Here is a 20,767-nt window from a genome sequence, read left to right as displayed (position 1 = left end):
GTAATCCTGCTTCCTATACAAAGAGATAACTGAATGCACCGTAAGTGCGACATTTGGGATCAGGGATGAGTGATCTTGGGATCCTGTCTCCTCTCAGTACACTCAGGTAGTTTTCAATATTAAACAGGTTTGTACATTCAGTGCTTTTTTTGGGTCGTACTTGCTCGTACCAAGTACCGGTACCTCCGAAACCCAGCCAAGGGGTTGGCTGCGGGGTGGAAGCTGGCTGAGCACTGGCACGTTTTTTTTTTTTTAAAAAACAAAAAAAGGTACTGCGTACATGTATATACAAAATGGCAGAATATGTTTTTGTCTCAAAGGCCAATTACCACAGAGACCTAAGGAACAGGTTACCAAAGAAGAGGTTTGTTAGTAGCTAAATGGTCACAGGGAGAACAGAATATGAAACAGAATGTAGGAACCTAAAGAATCCAGCTACTTTTCATCTCTGGAGCCCTGATGACTTGTCATATACTCCTATTAAGGAACAAACCATGCGTAACACTGCAACCCTACACTAGATAGTGATGAGGGCAACACGCTTGGCCAAGAAGCCAACATGCTCATATGGGTGCTAGGGAAGCATGGGCTCTACTGCGTTCTCTCCAGGGCCTCAAACACCACAGAAGCTTGTGGAATGGAGTTCTGTGGCTCCAGGGAACTGAGGGAGAAGCCACTCTGACATAGTTCCCTCAGCTCTTGGCAGACTGCCACAAATCCTCACCCCTGGCTGTGGGTGTCCAGAACTTAGCACAGCTTTTGGGACATCCTCACATATAAAAGGGAAAACCCCTTGCTAGTTGCACATAGAACAAAACCTGGCCCACAAAACGGAATGATTCCAAGGAAAAATATGTGCTCCCCACATTTTCTAACGTGACCCAGGATACCGAGGCCTAGCTTTCCCCAACAAAAGAAAAGGAGGGTTCCAGAGACAGTAGATTACATTGCTCAAACATGGTTTATTTCAATCATTTTATGCTTTGGAAGAAGGAACTAGCCAGCCACAAACACATCACTGGCCATTTCTTTAGGAAGTCAGGTGTGGCCAGGACCATCTTTTGAATAGTTTTACAGAAATTATGCAAATACTTCACATGACAAATAAAGATTGTTAACATGGCTTTTATGTTTTTCTAGAGACCTAGGCAAATCCATATACAATATAGTGGAAAACTTGGATTTAAAAAAAAACAAACAAGCATTTTAATTATAATGTTAGATGAATGCTTGACAAAGCTCCTTGTACCACCAAGCTGATGATGATACAAACTGAGAAGAGGTTGCCTTTCTCCAAACAGATTACCTTCAAGTCGTAACATTTTCTCCTTCCACGTGACTGTATTACTCACGTATCATCCTGGATTAAGAGCTCCAGAGTTTGCAGTTTTCTATTTATTCAAAGAGCAGGTGCACCACAGGCAACAGCTTTCCCTTAGTGCCCCAACAAAACGTGTCTCTCCAGGCTGAACAGCCCATCTCTAGGAGAAAGAGTAGTTTGCATCCATGCCTACCACATCCTTGACCTCTTTGCTCGGACTCTAAACAACATGGAGCCAATTGTTCTGACAATTTTTGTGACATGGACACCTGCTCACCATGAAATGGAGTGACATTACTGACTTACTTCACAAAGCTCAGATGGTAACTACAGTAGAATCTCCAGTTATGTGACCCTCTATTACCCAGTCTTCTGTACTAATTGAACTACTGATGCAAATAGCTCCAGAAGAAAGAGTAGGATGGAAATTTGAGGCAGGTTCTGGTTTGTGCTAAAGACCCCCCTATTTGAAGCCTAAAGTCCGGAGTAGGCCTATAATCCTATAGTTCAGAAACCCATGAGTGGAGGAGACACCTCGCTGGCCCCCCGCTCTCATCTCACTCACAAGACCCAGGGAAGGTCATCCCAGATCGGACAGGACCTTGCAGCCTGAAGAGAGGGATAGTCGCCTCAGTAACCACATTCCACAGAGAGGCCCCGCATATGAGAACCTAGTTACAGTGTTTTCTCCTCTGCCATCCCAGACTGGTACTCAAATTTGTTATTGCTCCATGCTGTTACTGTCTCTTTTGCTTTAATCTTCTAGATAAGAACCCCTGAATGTGCCCGTGTAAAGGTATCTTCCTCTCGTAGATGCATCATCCATACAATTAGACACATAGATGTTATTGCATGTCTGCTTTGTGTAAGTAACTTGTTAGGAAAAACACCTGTACTAGAGATAAGATGTTCTATAAACTATGGGAGGGGGTACTCTAAACTTTTTAGACCAGTGGCTTATTGTGCTCATTGGCTGTGTCTACACGTGCACGCTACTTCGAAGTAGCGGCACTAACTTCGAAATAGCACCCGTCGCGGCTACACGTGTCGGGCGCTATTTCGAAGTTAACTTCGACGTTAGGCGGCGAGACGTCGAAGTCGCTAACCTCATGAGGGGATCGGAATAGCGCCCTACTTCGACGTTCAACGTCGAAGTAGGGACCGTGTAGACAATCTGCGTCCTGCAACGTCGAAATTGTGGGGTCCTCCATGGCAGCCATCAGCTGGGGGGTTGAGAGATGCTGTCTCTCCAGCCCCTGTGGGGCTCTATGGTCACCGTGGGCAGCAGCCTTTAGCCCAGGGCTTCTGGCTGCTGCTGCTGCAGCGGGGGATTCATGCTGCATGCACAGGGTCTGCAACTCATTGTCGGCTCTGTGTATCTTGTGCTGTTTAGCGCAAGTGTGTCTGGGAGGGGCCCTTTAAGGGAGCGGCTGGCTGTTGAGTCCGCCCTGTGACCCTGTCTGCAGCTGTGCCTGGCACCCTTATTTCGATGTGTGCTACTGTGGCGTGTAGACGTTCCCTCGCAGCGCCTATTTCGATGTGGTGCTGCGCAACGTCGATGTTGAACATCGACGTTGCCAGCCCTGGAGGACGTGTAGACGTTATTCATCGAAATAGCCTATTTCGATGTCACCACATCGAAATAGGCTACTTCGATATAGGCTTCACGTGTAGACGTAGCCATTGAGTCTTGCTGCTAAGACCTATCCAGGCTTGGGTAACACTCATGCCATAGTTCCCTCCCGCCCACTAACAATCTATATAATCAATTGTAATCTATTGTCTGGCAGTGCTCCACTAAGTCCTGATGGGCGAAGTGGCACTCCACCTGCTTGCTTCATACACGGTGCCCAGACTTTGTTCCAACACTCACCTTGTGCAACAATGGTGGTTCTTGGAGATGAGACTGTGTCAACAGGTTAAAACATTTCTATATGAAAAGTAGTTCCAGCCAGCTTCTGAGGACACATCCTCTACCTTAAAATCAACATCTGAGCCAAAAGATATGGAGAAAACGCATCCCTCTACCTCTTCTGGCAAATCTATTTCCAAAACCAGGAGGTCCCTGCTCAGATCCCTACCCTGGGCACTGATTTCCATGAGAAGTCAGTTTTGTGGACAGACCTGGCACACTTGGCTCAGCAACATCCAAGATGCCGGAACCACATAAAAGGGTGCACTTGAAACCCAAAAAAAAAAACTAGCTCAGATGGCACCCAACTTACCGGCCGCACCACCAAGCGTTCACGAGCCTCAGTCAGCACTGAAGCCGCCACCTCAGCCAGCACCAGTCATGGCACCTAAGGGAAACCATGCCACCTTGCTGCCCCCCCAAGCAATCGTTGCCACTTACATCGACGGCGCCGAGTACTACACAAACCTTGTCACCAACACAGGAGCATCTACAATGCAGGTCCCCACCAACAAGCCATCTTTCATTGGCAACGCTGTTTCCATGCTCCTCTATACAATCGGTGCATTCACACAAAACACCAATTCTGCCAAACTCTCTAAGTGAAGCCGGCACACAGCCACGCAGCCACTTCTCCTCCCAACATTCCAGCCCAACACAGAGATCTCCATGTTGGGATACTGTTCCTATTATGCATGCATACCCATCTCCGCCACTGCTGTGGTACTCATATCACTCTGCATACCCACCACCTCCTTACCGCAGGACAATGGCAACCATGGGATTCATATTCTCATAGGAAGATTCACTGCATCGTGCCTTCAACGACATCCAGAGAACCACCCCATTCGCCCCAGTCTACAACACCTGTAACAATTCCAAACTTCCCTATCCAAACCAAGATGGAAGACTCTTTATCCGAAGGTGAAGACAGGTCCCCTGTGTATAATTCGTCTTCCTCGCCAGATGAGGTGGTCATCACCACTACCCCACGTGCAACAGATGACTCAAAAAAGTTCCAGGAACTTTTCAAAAGGGTGGCATTGGCACAAGAGTAGGATTTTAGAGGAGGTCCAAGAGTAGGATTTTAGAGGAGGTCCAAGAAAAGCAATGCCACCTCTTGTGAACATTGAAACCTCCCATATCTTCCAGGACTGCCCTTCCTATGAAGGAGTCCATTATGGACCTGGCCAACAACATTTGGCAAACCCCGGCATCCATCACTCCTACCAGTAAGAGAGCAGAAAAAAAGTACTTCATCACACCAAAAGGAATGGACTTCCTTTTCACTCACCCTCCATCAAACTCCCAAGTAGTAAATTCTGTCAGATGCAGATCCACACAACCCAATATCAGATCTACACCATATGACAAGCACCACATAAGAATGGGTATTATGGGATGCAAAGCATCCTCTCTTCCAGCTCCCAGCACCATGCCATGCTAAAGGAGGACTCAACTTAACTGGTTTAATGGCTGGCCCCTGCTGTTTTACTTGGGCAAGCTGGAGGGCTGGGGGGAATTGCACAGACACTATAAAGAGCTGGTGGCTGGCGAAGCAGCTCCAGGGCGGGGGGCAGCAAGATGTTCAGCCTGGGGGGCAAGAGGGGAGCAACTTGGGGCTGCGGGGAGAGGACAAGCCACCTGGGGAAAGAGGGGGTGCAGACTACGGCTGTGTGGGGGGTTAAGTTGCCTTGGAGTTTGTAGGGGGTAAGGATTAGGGTTCTGGGGGGAAAAATGGCTGCGGGCGAGAGGGGGTACAGCTTGGGACTGAGGGTTAAACCTGGAGGCAGGGGGACGGGCAGTTTGGGGCTTGAGTTCAGGGGGGTGAGTTCCATCAAGCAGGGGGGCATGGTTTGGGGCTTGAGTTCCAGCACTTTTTTTTTTTCCTTGAAAAAAAACAAGCATGGCTCCTCAACAACTTTGTTCTTCAGGAGCAGCAAACTACATTGCCATGCAAGCGGATTACGATTGCTCTAATTATGCAAAACTGCAAGAGCTCATACAATGCCTGCCTGAACATAAAAGGCCTATCCTTCTCAACATCATGTAGGAGGGCCATCCAATCTCTAGCACAGCATGACAGTCCTCAACGGATGTAGCCAAGATGGCTGCAGCCAACATGGTTGCCCGTGTCACCGCCTCGGCTGCTGTGATGCATAGAATATCTTGGCTCCAAGCATCAGGAGTAGCAAGGGATTTGGTCAAGAATCAGCCTTTGATAAGGCTAACCTCTTTACGACAAAACTCGATGGGGTGCTTCATTTGATGAAGGACTCCCGAACGACCCTCTGGACCCCCACTTCAATAGATTCAGTTACAACACTTATCAAAGGCCCCGTGAGTCATACCGGCAAGAACCAAGGTATGATTTTCAACAAGAACAGAGTCCCCAACAACCTAGACCTCAACATCAACGACGACAAACCTCAGCAGCCCAACTGCCTACATGCAGATAGAAGATTTGGAGGGTTGGTTGAGATCCAGAAAGACGCTTACCTTGCAGTTGCAACCAAGGACAATGGAGAAGGAACTCAAGGACTGCATTGCATGCATGCCTAGCAGACATGAACGGCACAAGCATGTGCCACAGCATGTGTGACACTGCTAAAAAGGTCTCCAGTTGCTGGAGTGGTAATGTACCAGCACCTGGACTGGAATACCCAAGGAGACACTACTCAAAAGTGTCTTGCTATAGACTCAAGTTTTAAATACAGACCCACCTGATTTACAATACTACAAATCTTACATGAAGGATATATTCCCTTGAACACTTGCTGCTATCACTGTTAGGCCAGGTTTGGCATATGGCACAAAAGCTGCTTGAGTCAGATCACATTTTACGCCGGGAAATCCAAGCAAACTGTGTCACCCTAATCTGATAAGATCGTACCATAATCATACTATATACCCCACCATGAAAACACCACTCCTTCCCTTCATTAATGTTTTTGAAGCTGCGGAGAAGTGTACTCGTCCACAGGGACAAAGTGGAAGCACTATTCTAGGTTCACAAATTTACATTTAAAACAGTTGCCAGAAAAGTGTATACAAACATATTTACATGCAGTGTTGTCTCATCTGAGCACAAGATAAAAATACTGCAAAAAGTTGCAAAGATGCAATTTAAGAGATGAGTAACTAAAGCCCAGGAGTGCACTTATTGCAGCTGTTTTTTAAAAAAAAAAAAAAAAAAGAAAAGAAAAAAGAAAAAGAAAAACATCACCAGACCAGTTTTACCCAAAGGTCACAAAAACATGACTCAAGCTTTTTATAGTTTATCCCCTTTAAGAAACTATATGAATTTCTAAGAGGACATTTTTACATGATGCAAAGCAAAAAGTTATTTACACTATGTCATAACCTAAATATTGTACAGGTAAATTACAGTCTATTCAAGTGTAAATTTGTAAACTTTGCACAAAGCAGGAAGCCAGGAAAAAAATATCCTAGCTGACTCCAGTAGAAACATAGAAAACTTCTCAACAAGAAGTGAGGATGGGTGAGGGGGAAGTCAAGATGCTCTCTGAAGAGAGATTAGAAATCTGCATCCAGAGTGAAAACATTGTCCGTTGTTTCTGCCATAACTGCAAAGCGCTGATACTCTGAAACCCGCTTCTCAAAGAAGTTTGTTTTTCCTTCCAGTGAAATATTCTCCATGAAATCAAAAGGGTTTTCTGCCTGGAAGGCCTGGAAAAAGTAAACTTTATTAAATTGGAATTCCTGAAATGACAACATGGTACTTTCATGAATTCCCACATACATAATCCCTAAAATGATGTCACTTACCTGTAAGGGAGGGGAGTGTCTTCAATATGTGTGGTCCCTATGTGTATTCCGCACACAGGTATAGTTGTCCTCCATGGGCATGCAAGTGGACAACTGTAGCACATAGTGTCTGTTGGTCCAGGCATACACAGTTGCTCTTGTGCTCCAAATCAAAGGCATAAAGGGTGTCACAGACAGACAACACTTCAGTTCCTTCTCTTACCAAGGACCAGACAACATCCAAAGCAGAGGGGAAAGACGACGGATAGTGGCATACAGATAGTAACCGCACATCTCAAAGAGCTTCCAATTAAAAGGTGAGTAACCTTCATTTCTTCTTCAAGTGCTGGCCTCTAAGTATTCCACACGAGAGACTGGGAAGCAGTATTTAAACAGGAGGAAAGTGCAAGGATGCGATTGGTATGGATATCTGTAACCCTGCTGTGCCCACAGCTCCATCTGCCAGAACAGCCTGGCCTAACACAAAATGCTTTGTAAAGGTGTAGAGCTGGAGCCATGGGTAAACACTATAAAACATCCAGCATCCGTATTGCTCAAGGAGATGCCACTGAGGTTGCTTGTGCTCTCAGAAAGCAGGCCCTCATACCGTGTCTGGGACAGTTACATGTGATAACATGAGATAGAATAATGCATCCAGAGATCCATTTAATGAGGCTCTGGGTCAGTAACATTTGTCCTTGTGAGAGTTCTCTTATGGCGACAAATGTTCTTGACGCTTTTCCCACTCAGTTGCATTCTTTACAGATAAAAGTTGGTAAGTTGGTGCATGTGAAACTCTGACTTTATCCTAATTTTGGGTGGAAACAGACATTTTCTCTGCATTATACATCCAGCCATGAGTGAGACCAGTTCATTCACCTATCTGGCTGACTTGATGGCAATTAGAAAGTAGTCTTCATGGAAAGGTGTGACATGGAAAATAAGACCATCATATTGAAGGGTGGTCTGGTAAGATCAGAGGATACCAAACTAAAGTACCACAGCAGTGCTGGTACTGTCACCAATGTGAAGCTCCTAATTAGTCTTTTGAGGAATCAAATCGTGGCAAGGTGAGTAAAGACAGAGTGGCTTCTCATTAGATGAGGGAAGGCACAGACTGCTGCCAGCTGGACTTTCAGCGAGCCAATGGAAAAGCCTGATATCTTGAGGGACTGGAGTTTGTTTAAAATGACAGTGATCACCGCCAACTCTGACTAGATAGAGAAATGCCTCCATTTAGCCAGAAGTATTTTATAGTGGGTGGAAAATAGAAGACCCTTGCTCATTCAGTTTTGTTCACCATACAAGAAAGGCTCCGATTTTTTACAGGATTGTTACCCTGGTATTCCTATTGCCCTTGTCCAGTGACTAAGATGACCAAAACCTGTCCTACAGACAAAAAGGTGAAATCTAATAAGTGATATTAAATACATACATGCAACTTAGTAGGAAAAGACAGTCCCTCCCCTCTGCCAGTGTAGACTCAGGTTTGAGGGTAACTCTTCACGGCCTTTACTGAGGACTAATCTGAGACCTTGCTTCAAAAATTATAGTCTTTGTGGGAGTAGTTTAAATTTGTAGTGCTGTGATACTGGTGAATATCCATGTGAAAGTAAACATCTTTCATGTCAAGGGATGCAAACAATGTGTTCTTCTCCAGGGAGGGAGCTATTCGTGCCAGTATCATCGCTTGAATTTTGATTTGTGAATAGAGATGTTTAGTTGGCACAGAGAATTGGGCTCTATCCTCCATTTTTCTTGAGAACTATGAAATATAGAGAGAGTAGACCCTATACCCTGGATGATGAGATGGCATCTGTTCTATGATGCCTCACTGAACAATAGAGTTCACCTCTTGACTAAGGATCTCCTCACAAGAGTGATCCCTGAGATGATTTGTGATAGGGAGGTGAGACAAACTAGACTGTATAACTTGCATGGATGATCTCTAATATCAGCTTGTCTAATGTTATTGCCCTCCACCTGTTCATTCAGACAATGCCCTGCTCCTACTGCTTCATATGCCTTAGGCATACATGCAATATTTCTATTCCATGCTGACTAATACCAGAGAGGTAGCCAGGTTAGTCTGTATTCTAACAAAACAAAACAGCAGTCATGTAGCACTTTAAAGACTATAACAAAATGATTTACTAGGTGATGAGCTTTCATGGGACAGACCCACCTAATAAATCATTTTGTTAGTCTTTAAAGTGCTACGTGACTGCTGTTTTGTTTTATTTCTATTCCATTTCATTCATTTATTTGTCATAAGATGGCAGAAAGTCAGCAAGTTTTCAGTAGTAGTCTTCTGTAATATGTTTGCACATTTTTGTAAGTAGTTTTTAAGCGAGGTGTAACTTGGTTGTATGCAAAACAAATCTGACTCCTGAAAAGGGTACAGTAATCTGGAAACACTGAATGGCATAAGACCTCAGATTATTTTAGGAACATTTTTCTCAACCGGCGGTATATGTACCTTTAGGGGTATGCAAGACAAGCCTGGGGGTACTTTTAAAAAAAAAACAAAAACAAAAAAAAAACCAAAAAAACCCCAAAACCCCCAGGTACTTATTAAAAAAAGGTTGAGAAACACTGATCTAGACACAGTATCACCTGCATCCATCGCTGTTCGTAGTGGTGTTTTAGCCACCAACCTGCCTTCATCCATGACAACTTGAAACTGAAGCCTATACTCTAACATTGCCTGGCAGTTAGCAACTCTGACCTGGAGACCAGCTGGTGAAAATACTTTCCTCCACAACATGTAAAATCATGAGTGCCTTTTTCAGGATTAACTGTTTTGGCTCCTTTTCCAGCTGTTATTCTCAGCAAGGGTGCAGTTCACAACAAGGTCACTATACAGAGGTTCTCCCGAGCCTGGATCTGGATCTGGTTCTCCCTGGCCATCTCCATGGGGAGCTTCTAGAGACAGAGCTCTCCTCCCTCATGCGTTTGAAAAGGGAAGCTGTGGCAGGGGCTGCACTTGGCAGTGATGTGAGCCTCACCAAGTCCATAAAGAAGTGCTAGTGTCATTGCTGAAGCAGAAGGAATTGGGGTGGGAGATACAGTTCTTAAACTCAGAGATTCTTGGTATAGTCCTTTTCCATGGGGAAAGTGCCACAATATGGAGAGTGTCAAACTAGCTTACTATAGTAGCTATGGAAACACTAATACCCTTGAACACCAGGTCTAAAAACTATTCACAATAGATGGTAGATATTTCAAGAAGAGGAAGATCAAAGTGGACAAAAAGAATTCCAGCTCAAATCATGCAGTGGTAAGAAGGAACTGGAGAGGTGCTCTCCTTTATGTCCTTGGTTCAAAGCCCCAGGGAGAGCAAATAAAGTGCGAGGACCAACAGACACTACTCACTACAAATCTCTGGCTTCAAGCGCTGGAAGCACAGACAAGTCCACATCTCAGGAAACTAGATATTAGAACAGACTTGCCTCTCACGCTACTAAAGCAATACAATATAAATGTTCACATTTCACTCTACCCAATATAACAATGTTTTTACTTAGGATTTGCACCAATGAATACACCCAGCACAAAAAAAAAAAAAAACCAACCCTCTATGCAACTCTCAACTTATTTCTAAGATGTTTACTTTTCTGGGTTTAATTAAAAGATTAATCCACAAAGTTTTCCTGTCAGTATTAACAACAGATCTCAGTTTTCCTCAGAATAAATTTTTCAAGGTGCACTCACTTCCATCAAAGCAAATTCAGTGTCACTAGGGGCACCCAAGAGATGGGCATGGTGACTTGCTAACCTCACACAATGAATATAAATGGTTGTACTTCATTATTGTCCCACAGAACCAGAGCACCCGAATTCAACACATGCCTCCAATTTAAATCCACATAGTAAACAGGGAAACCCTGGCCAGAAAAACAATGGTTTCACCTGTTCCAAATAATAAAATCTGTATACTGACATTGTTCTGTGTGTAACAGACAGCAGAATGTGTAAGTATAGCATGAATGAAATAGCCACACCTGCGGTAAGTTAGTGCTGTACACAGACAACGTCCCTTGGCCATTTTAATGGGGTAGGATTTCTTGGAAGTGTTAGATCTCTCAAACTCTCTTACCTTAGAGAACCCAAGTTCTGTAAGTAACCGGTCTGCCACAAATTGAATGTACTGTCTCATCAAAGTACAATTCATTCCAATCAATCCTACTGGTAAAGCCTCTGTTAAAAATTCCTGAAGTAAAACATAACAGTAACATTTAAAAATGGGACAATGCAACTTAAGGGGAATAAATGGTATCTACTTGGTGGTAGTATATTGTTTGTGATGTTTGTATTAAATCAGACTCAAAGGTTAACAAATAACTTGCATCACAAGAAACACAGAAAATGTCTCCTCTTTTGATCAGCTCATTGCAGATATCTGCATCATAGCATTCATTTTATGAAAGAGTTGGTGAGAATTTTTACTGTGTGACATACAATTCTCACAAAAAATAATCAATGAAAGTTTTCCTACTAAATTCAAAGGGAGATAGATCAGAACTGGTTCATAGCAACAACAACAACAAAAAATTTACCTAGATGTAAATGTGACCGAACATAAAAGAAAAGCACGCCCCTGCTGGCTTAGCTTGTATTATCATCACTTGACAAGTACTATCAAAAATAATTTCTGCCTTCCATTCTCAATAAGAAGCAGGAATACAAAAAAAAAAACCTGACTGTAGGTGGTGTATAGGAATTTTAGAGTAATGCACATGTATGGACCAATCATTTAGTAGGAATTCCAGAAATTCTACTACAGGATCACTTAGTTACACATGAAAATCCACTTGTGCCATCAGTGACACTGTACTGATTAGTTTTTGTCAGCTCACCTGCTCAATTTCAACTGCATTAACAATGATCTCCTTGACACGCTCTTCTGAAGGCTTGTTCACTAAATAATGAAATATTAGACAAGCAAAGTCACAGTGCAGACCCTGAAATATAAAAGAATGAAAACAGTTTAATTCTCCTGCCTTCAACATTTGCTATTTAAAGTGTTGTACTGGTCATTATTTCTCTGAATGGAATAAGCTTCCTAACTTCCTGCTTCATGAAAATGCTCTCAAACCTTAAAAGGGAAATCATCTATACTGGGTAGAAATTATTTAAAACTGACAAATCATTATGTTGAAGAACAAATTACAGGGAAAAGCAATTTTCTTTGATTTGCAGATATTAAATATTTTTGGAAAAACCTTTAATACAAAGGGTATTTGTGCAGAACCAAATTCAGTTCTAGCCTCCTCTTACAGAGGATTTTGTAATGGTGTAGGACCAGACATTAGAAATAGATTTGCAAACACCTCCATGGTTTCGAGATATTTTAATTTTTTTTATTAAGAGTTTTTGCTCCTTTCACATGCCCGCCAAGCTCATACAGAAAGGAGATGGTTAAGTTAGCATCACCCTTGCTCCTGCACCCCCCCACTCCTGGCCAGACATCCCACCACCAAGCCTGCTCCTTCACTCTCCCTCCTGACCAGCCACCAACTCACCCCCACATTGCTCCTGCATCCCCCCACCACTCTTGCAGACACCCCACCCTGAGTCTGTTCCTGCACCCTTCCTTCTGGCCAGACCCCCACACTGCTAGTGTACTCCTGCACCCACCTCCCATACCGACTGCCACCCTCATCCTATCTCACTTCCTGGCAGGCCCCTCTTGCACACTGAATTCCTTCCTCCAGACAAGATGTTGCAGCTGTCCACACGACAGGCTCTGTAAAAATCCTGAAATGTGTCTGTATAGGGTGGGTTTCAAAGGGCTGACTCAGGCCTTTGCCCTTGTCCAGACCCATCAGCAGTAACGTAATCAAAAGGGCTCCATCTTGCCAGCAACCCTCCCTTTTTGCCTGGCTGGATTTCCCCTTCCTTCAATGGGTTCTGCTCTCCTCAACCTTCTGTATCCACTCATCTGCTTTCTCACTCTCCCCAGAGAGCCTTCCCTGCCCCCAGAACCTGAGGCAATTCTCCCTTTCCTCTCCCACAGATGCTGATCGAGGTGGATCAAGTCTTGTCCTTATTGGCAGCAAGAAAACCTGAGAAGAGTGTGTGGTCAGCACCTCTAGACGGAGGGGGAAACAGAAAACTGAGCCTCTTCCCTCTGGCTTGCAAATTCACTGGGAGTCCACTGATGCACTTTTCTCAGATACAGAAGCATTCTATCCCAAATACATAAAACATTCCATATATTACCTCATCTCGGCTAATGAGCTCATTGGAGAATGTGAGTCCAGGCATAAGACCCCTCTTCTTCAGCCAAAAGATAGCAGCAAAAGAACCTGAGAAGAAGATCCCTTCCACGGCAGCAAAGGCAACCACTCTCTCTCCTGTTCATACAATACACTGGCAATTAGATTCCAATAAAACAGATTTGTAGCTTATATTAGACACACTGATACCAAAGTGCACTAAATCATGTACTTAATACCATATTTCATTTATCACATGGGATTCCACAGCATGCACGTATGTGCTCACATCATCACATACCCACCAATGAAAAGCAGCCACTTTTCAGGTGAAAGGGGACAGCTATTTAAAGTGTTCAACACACAACAGTGCAGAATAGGAAGGGAAGAAAAACAGCTTGCCTGACTGAAAATAAAGAAAAGAAAAATGTTATTGGTTGGGAAATCTGGTCAGGACATCAGGCCTACTACTCTTGTTCTCCTAGTAGAAAGTGGCTTTGTGAGGAACTGAGAAGATTGGCAGGTACAGACTTCCTGTGTAACCCGAACCTCTGGATCTCAGGTTCCTACATAAAGGGAAAAGCATACTCCTACCAGATGAGATGCAATCCATTAAGATTTGTAAAATACTCAGCTGTTTATAGCTTCTTTCAACTAGGAAGTCAGAGCACTATTATTCTGACTGGCAAAAACACACCATAAATGAGCTGAACCTGTTTTATGAGTGAACCTAGTAACAGTACTTCCCACAGGTTCAGTAGACACTGACTCCACAAAAGCTATTTTAGCCCAAGGAGTTATAGTTGCGCATGTAAACCCATACACTGGGAGGCATGAAGGTATTTACCCAGAAAAAAATTCTAAACATGTGCAGGAGATTTAAATCTCAAGAGCAAATACAGCAAAACATTGATTCGTTATGTTCAAAATTCTCCAGAACGCTTATCTTAAAGGCCTAATCAAAGCTAATTAAAGGTGAAATCCTATGGAGCACCATATTTTGACATCCACATTATTGGCAAATGTATTCACAATTAGAGTTGTTACACCTAATGCTAAAATAATTCATGGACACTTGGCTGAAATTTTTGAAGTCTACCACAGCAAAATTCTTAATACATCACTTGGATACTGAAAATTTTGTTTTCCTTATCTGACATTCTGAGAGAACTTCACTTTATAAATGCTCCATTTTAGGAAATCCATTATACCAAATGCAAACGTAAGCACAAATATTGATTTTGTATTACTTATTATAATTGTCAGAACAGGCTAACCTCTTCAGCAGCCATTCATCTGAAATGGTTCCATTGTCTTCTTAGATAACAAGTTTACTTTGCTGTTCAGGAAGAGTTATTCTTTAAACTGGTCAATTTCTTTCAACAGTTTTCTCTTTCCAACAGTGGAAAGAAAGGAACCAGAAAGATGGAAAATGGAATGGGGAGGTCCCCTGACGTTCCTGCAAGAGGAATATGAAGCAGGGTGATCATGGACACCCGGGGGAAAGCTCATGAGGAGGACAACCTACGCAATCCTAGTAATCAGGATGTCCTGCAAACTAATCAGTGGACCATATGAAGGCACAAAAATATTGATTTTGATAAGATACTGATGTCGTTCAAAACTGAGCCATCACCCTGCAGCAGCGAGCAATGGGGAAAAATGGCTGAAGTAAGTGGGTCTATGATAAATCTTGAAGCACTATTTTCTTGGCAATACCCCCCTCTGCTGCCCTCTCTTTTTCATTACACTTTTAACCATACCTTACTCTGCCTCTCTTTCTTTCTCCCACCCCCCCGCCCGTCAAACCCACTCCACACCTCAGTACCTTCTCTCCCACATACTCCGCCCTACCAAACTCCTGCTTCCATAAAAATGAATAATTGTATTTTAAAGTTTCCTGATAATGCACTCAGCTAAATAGCGAAGTCTTGGAAGTTAAAGGTTTGTGCAATAAATGCTCGCAACTTTGCCCCTTAAGCTCATGCACAGACCATTTTAAGAAAAGAAAACTTATTTTTCTACTTCACTGAATAGAATGCAGGTGCCATCTGCTAGTTTATTTAGAGGAACGTCATATGGGGAAAAGAATTAAAAGACGCAATATTGAAATTCAAATGTAAGAAATATACCTGACAACTCTCAAAATGTGCCGGACAATCTTAACCAATACATGTCTATAAAGCTAACAATTAAATAAAATACTTGATACTAAAATCCATATAGCAACATTATTTGCTAAATGCATACTGGCTGGCTCTTGCATACTGAAATACGTAACAAAATTTTAATGTGCTCATTAGAGATCTCAAACTGAAGAAAGAAGTATCTATTTCTGAATGCTCCTGAAAAAATCATAATGAAATTGAGCTAATGGATTATTTTCACATATGTAATTTCAAAACTACATACCAAAAGTTGATTGTCTGTCTGCTATCCACCTCAGGGCCCAATCTGCTTTCTTCTTCACACAAGGCATTGTTTCAATTGCATTAAATAAGAATTCTCTATCAAATGAAACAAAGGTAACATTAAACATTGCTAAATTATGTGTGTTACATTTCTGCCTAGAAAGCTCAGCTGAGACTGGGACCCCATGTGCTAGGCACTATACAAACAGAGTAAGAAACAGTCTTTGCCTCCCAGAGATTTAACACTTTGACAAAGGCTATAAGAGCAAGCAGACAGAGAGAGAATGCGACTTATCCTAGTTCCCACGGCAGATACGTAGCAGAGTCAAGAATGGAAGCCAGCTTTCTCAGCTACCAAATCAGCATCTTATCCGCTACACTAGACTGCATCTTACGCTATCAGCCAGATGGTGGCCAGTTCCTATTCATAGGAGCTGGGCACAGTTTTAGTCTCTGTGGACAACCGTTCCTATTCATAGGAGTTGGGCACAATTTCATCCTATGGATGCTGGCTAGCGCAGCTAACTGTGCTCCTAACAGGTGTAGGAGGGGGAAATTACTCACCTTGGGCAGTAACAATCGTTCTTCAAGCTGCGTCTCCCTGTGGGTGCTCCACTCTAAGTGCCAGTGACCCTCACACTGGTATGGTAGATTTTCAGTAGCAGTGTCTGGCCAGGCCATGCATGCACAGTAACTGTCTTGTCATGTCATTGATGTCTGGTGCACATGGTATAGCTCTCTCCTTTCCTCTTCTACCCCACAATTTAGAGATGAACTCCAAAGTAAAGGGCAAGCGATTGAATAGTGGAGCACCCACAGAGAGAGACATCTCAAAGAATCACCATTACTGAACAACACGAGTAAACTTCTTCTATAAGTGGTGTCCTTGTGCGCATTCTATTCAAGATTACTATAAAGCAGTGCCCCCATGTAGGAGTGGTATACTTTGGAGTAAAGTTTTAGAGGTGGAGGACAGTGTAGCAGGACAAACGGGGTAGTGGGGCTAGTAACATCTGATAGGGCATGTTTACCAAAGGTGTTTTCTGAGGATCAGGTTGCAGCTCTACATATGCACATTTAATGGACATTCTTAAGGAACATGTTTGAGGTTGTAGTTGCTGAGTGAAGTGTACTGTGACTCCCTGTGACGGGCTTTTGTCATGCTTTGTGTAACGTGTACATGCAGGAGGATATCCATTTGGAAATGCATTGAAAGGAGATTGCTATGGCTTTGGATCATTCTGCTATGGAAATGAATAAACTGGTAGAAGTGCGGAGTGGTGTGGTCCTGTCCAAGTAAAAGGCAACAGCTTGTCTTATATTTAAGGTATGAAGGGATGCTTCCCTAGCATCTGTATGTGGTTTGGGAGAAAATGCAGGTATGGCTTCATTTACATAGAAATTGGAGACAATCTTCAGCAAGAACTTAGGGTGAGGGTCAGAGTGTAATTTCATCTTCTGTGAAAATAGAGGGAGAGTCTGCCACAAGGGCTGCTATTTCACCAATGTCTGGACAACATGATGGCCACTAAAAATGCAACCTTCATCGACATGTAGAAAAGGGAGAAGGTCACTAGGGGCTGATATGGGGTTCTTGTGAGGCTTTTAATAATGTGGCTCAGATCCCATAGCAGCATAGGTGAACACGCTTTTGTTTTGGGTATATATTTTGAACTCCCATGAGGACACATCTGGTAGTATGATGAACAAAGATAGATGAGCCCTCTCTGGCAGTGGTGTCCAAGAGTGGTGTGCCCAATCACCACAGTCCACTGCCAGCCTGGCCCTGCCCCCCCCCAGGCGCAGTGGTCTGCCCTCCCACCCCCCAATTAATTCACTGGTGGCACACAGTGCTACCTGAACTGCAAGCCAGTGCGAGGCACCTTAGCCGCCACACAGCGCTGCCTGAGCTGCCGCACGGTGGCAGCCCACCAGGACAAGAGGAACCACCTCTGCCACTGCACTTGCCAGCACATGGTGGGATGCATGCACAAAGGGGCTGGAGGGGCACCCCAGTGTGCAGCTCCAGAGAGCCACATCTGCCACAATTAGCTGCCTCATTCACCACCGTAGTGAACAAGAAGCATATCGGACACTACAGATCTATAGGTTCATGGAAAGTGATGATGGCTGCCAGGTGGATTTTCAGAGATCTTGTGGTATTGCATGTACTCGAGGATTTTGGGTAAGGGTGCTATGGTAGTCAGTAACTGTTTTTGTTGGCACCATAGTGAGAAACTTTTCCACTTATTAAGGTAAGGGTCTCTCATTGTTGGGTGAAGGCTGTTTAACAAAATACGTTTCACTCTATCAGAGCAGGTCTGTTGTCCATGTTGGAACCATGGAGGAGCCAAGCTTTGAGTCAGAGGGTCGTTGAGTTTGGAGGCAGTGTGCAACCTCTGTTGCAAAAGATCTCTTTGCGGATATAGTGGATGAGGATTGCACTTTGAAAGGTAACCCCAGTAAAGAAACCAAGTCTGCCTGGGCCATGTTGGTACAATGATAATTGCTTAAGCCTAGCCTGTTCTTATCTTTTGCATAACTCATGAGATTAGCAGGATTACATAAAGGAATGGTGCTTTCCACATAAGGAAGGCATCCCCCCAGTAAACCTTTTCCAACCCCACTCTGGAGCAAAAACCAGGGATGTTTGCAGTTGTTCTTAGCTGCAAAGAGGTCAAACTTGAGGCATCCCCATTTGTGGAATACTACCCTGAGAATAGTGGGCTTGATCTCCCACTCATGTTATTTCAAAAAGTATGACTAACGGTGGTCTCTGTGGTGTTTTGGTTGACTGCATCCTACTTAGTAGGCACAGTTACATTGCTCCTGATGTGCCAGTTCCGCAGTTTGATACCTTTCATGAACAGGGAGTGGAATCAGGCTCCACCCTGTTAATTGGTATAGAACATGCACGCAACACTGTCAGTGAGGATGTATGCCATTTTGTCCTGTATTTAGGGCAGCTTCTGCTGACGTGTATTCTGTACTGCCCAAAGTTCCATGAAGGTTATACGTAGGCTGGCTTCCTGTGCAGACCATTTGCCCTGAATAGTATACTGTTTTAGGTGAACACCCCACCCTAAAAGGATACATCCATGGTGATAATGCATGATGTGGGGTGCAGTTGGAAGGCAATGCCTGTCAGCAGGCTATGAGATTATGTACTCCAGTGCAGGGAAGAGCCTGAGATGGAAATGTCATTCATTTTGCCAAGACGTGATACACAGGTATACAGACTGGAGCAAGCCATGAGGGGTGCCTCAAGGGGAACTGAGAAGCTGGGAGGACTGAGGGTATGTGGAGAAGAACGTGGTGACATTCTCACTACACTCTCTCTAGTACCCAGTGGATCCATGGAATATTGGCTCATGTCTGGTAAAATGGGCATAGACAGTGACCAAACAGGCAACTGCAATAAGATGTCAGAATTGTTTCCAGGGACAGATCATTCAGATCCTTGACCAAACTTCCAAAATTGTGGCTTGGAAGTAGATGGTTGATTTATGTCAGACTGGGTGCGAGATGTTCGGTGCCCATGACAGTGTTGTTTTGCCCTTTTGTTGAACAGTCACTGGTTCCTTCTCCGGAAGAAGGTGACATGGGGTATCTTGTTGGGTGGGGTATAGATGCCCAGAGCACGGCAGTCCATTATGTGAAGAACTTCATCTGTTTTAGTTATAAAAAAGGTGTGCTCTGTTGAATGGAAGATCTTTGACTTTTCACTGTAATTCTCCCAGTATGCCTGATGCTGTTAGCCAGGAGACTATGTTTGATGATCACCTTCATAGTAGCTCAAGCTGCTGTGTTGGCTAATTACTTAGATATCTGGACCGCTGTTCGAGCCACCATTTAGCACTCTTGAATAATGGCCTGTAGTTGAGGGAGCTTCTGTTTTGGCAGATCGTCTGGAAGCTCTTACAACTTCTTGTAATTGACGTGACGATAGTTGGCTACGAGCTGCATAATTGGCTACCCAGAACCAGAGATTGGAGATGAATAGATTTTTCACCCAAGGTGGTCTAGGTGCTTATGGTCCTCGTCCTGAGGTGCGGAGTTAAATTGTGGCTGCCTAATTCAAAGGAGAGGTTGTTCACCAACTAGGGAATTTGACTCTGGAAGGGAAAATGAAAAGTCTATATATTTAGACAAAATATTCTCTGTTCACCTATTTGGTGGTGGGAGCGGGAGGAGCCTAGTGTTTGCCAAAAGGCTTCTGTAGGCTCCATTATCACCTCATCCATAGGGAGAATGATTTTCCTGGTTGCAGAGGACCGCAGAGTTTGCAATAATTTGTGCTGTTTTTCCTGCATTTCCTACAGCGTAATGTCCTGGACTGTGTAACACTAGAATAATTTGTGAAACTGTTTGAGGTCATCTGATGATGCTGGGGAGGGTGCCTCATCTGATGGAGAAAGAGTTGACTGCTTGCCCACATGGACAACGTCTTTGTTGTCCATGTGGGCAAGACAGTATTCCTCCATGTCTGAGGCTGTGCCCTGTATTTGAGGCAGAGGAGACTGGACGGCCTGTCAGAGTGGGGTTTGTGAGGAGGTACATGGATGGCTGTAACTTGCCCAAGGGTCCCATGGGGAACACTGTATGGGGTAAGATGGTGGTGGGCAGAGCCATGGTTTTCCATACCACAGTTGTACAGGTCCAGTGTGAGTGATCTTGGGTCTGGTGGTGGAGGGGAGCTACGAGGAAACCTGCTGTCATGTCTTGTTGCCTCTATCTCACTGTGATTAGAGTAGGATGCAAGGAATAATGGAGGTTGTTCAGACCATTAGTGTGGTGAATAGTTGGTGCTAAGAAGCAGCATTAGCAGTACTGATGCAACCTCATGTCACCGTGGTGTAGGAACGGTTGCAATGCTGACTGTTGTTGAGGTGTGATTTGTGTTACATTGAGTCTGCTTGTAGGTGCCATCGATGCCCACAGAAGCAGCATACCAGCCACATGTTCTTCAGTCCTGAGTTGTGTGTTGGTATCAATGGTGCTACAAAGGGGACTTTTCGTCTTCGCTCTGATTTGACATGTTTGGCTGGGGCCACCTTTCACAGCTTGGTGGTGCCACTGGTGCCGGGTGTTTTGGTGGTGCTTGATCTGTAGGAGCTCAGAAACGCAGGCAATT

General features: G+C 44.0%; 1 protein-coding gene across 1 annotated transcript in view; it reads right to left on the bottom strand.

The window, feature by feature from the left end:
• Positions 1-952: 952 nt before the first annotated feature.
• Positions 953-20,767, bottom strand: part of RRM2B (ribonucleotide reductase regulatory TP53 inducible subunit M2B) — a 42,749-nt gene continuing 22,934 nt past the window's right edge. The window contains exons 5-9 of the mRNA XM_074986832.1: positions 15,635-15,729; positions 13,227-13,360; positions 11,861-11,965; positions 11,101-11,214; positions 953-6,923 (exon numbers count right to left, since the gene is read on the bottom strand). Of these exons, the coding sequence (XP_074842933.1) occupies positions 6,771-6,923; positions 11,101-11,214; positions 11,861-11,965; positions 13,227-13,360; positions 15,635-15,729 (601 nt within the window). The 3' untranslated portion in view covers positions 953-6,770. The remainder of the gene's footprint in view (positions 6,924-11,100; positions 11,215-11,860; positions 11,966-13,226; positions 13,361-15,634; positions 15,730-20,767) is intronic.

The sequence above is a fragment of the Carettochelys insculpta genome, chromosome 2, assembly GCF_033958435.1.
Source record: "Carettochelys insculpta isolate YL-2023 chromosome 2, ASM3395843v1, whole genome shotgun sequence".
Taxonomy (NCBI): Eukaryota; Metazoa; Chordata; order Testudines; family Carettochelyidae; genus Carettochelys; species Carettochelys insculpta.
The sequence above is the reverse complement of the archived record's forward strand: the minus strand, read 5'-3'. Positions and strand labels throughout refer to the sequence as shown.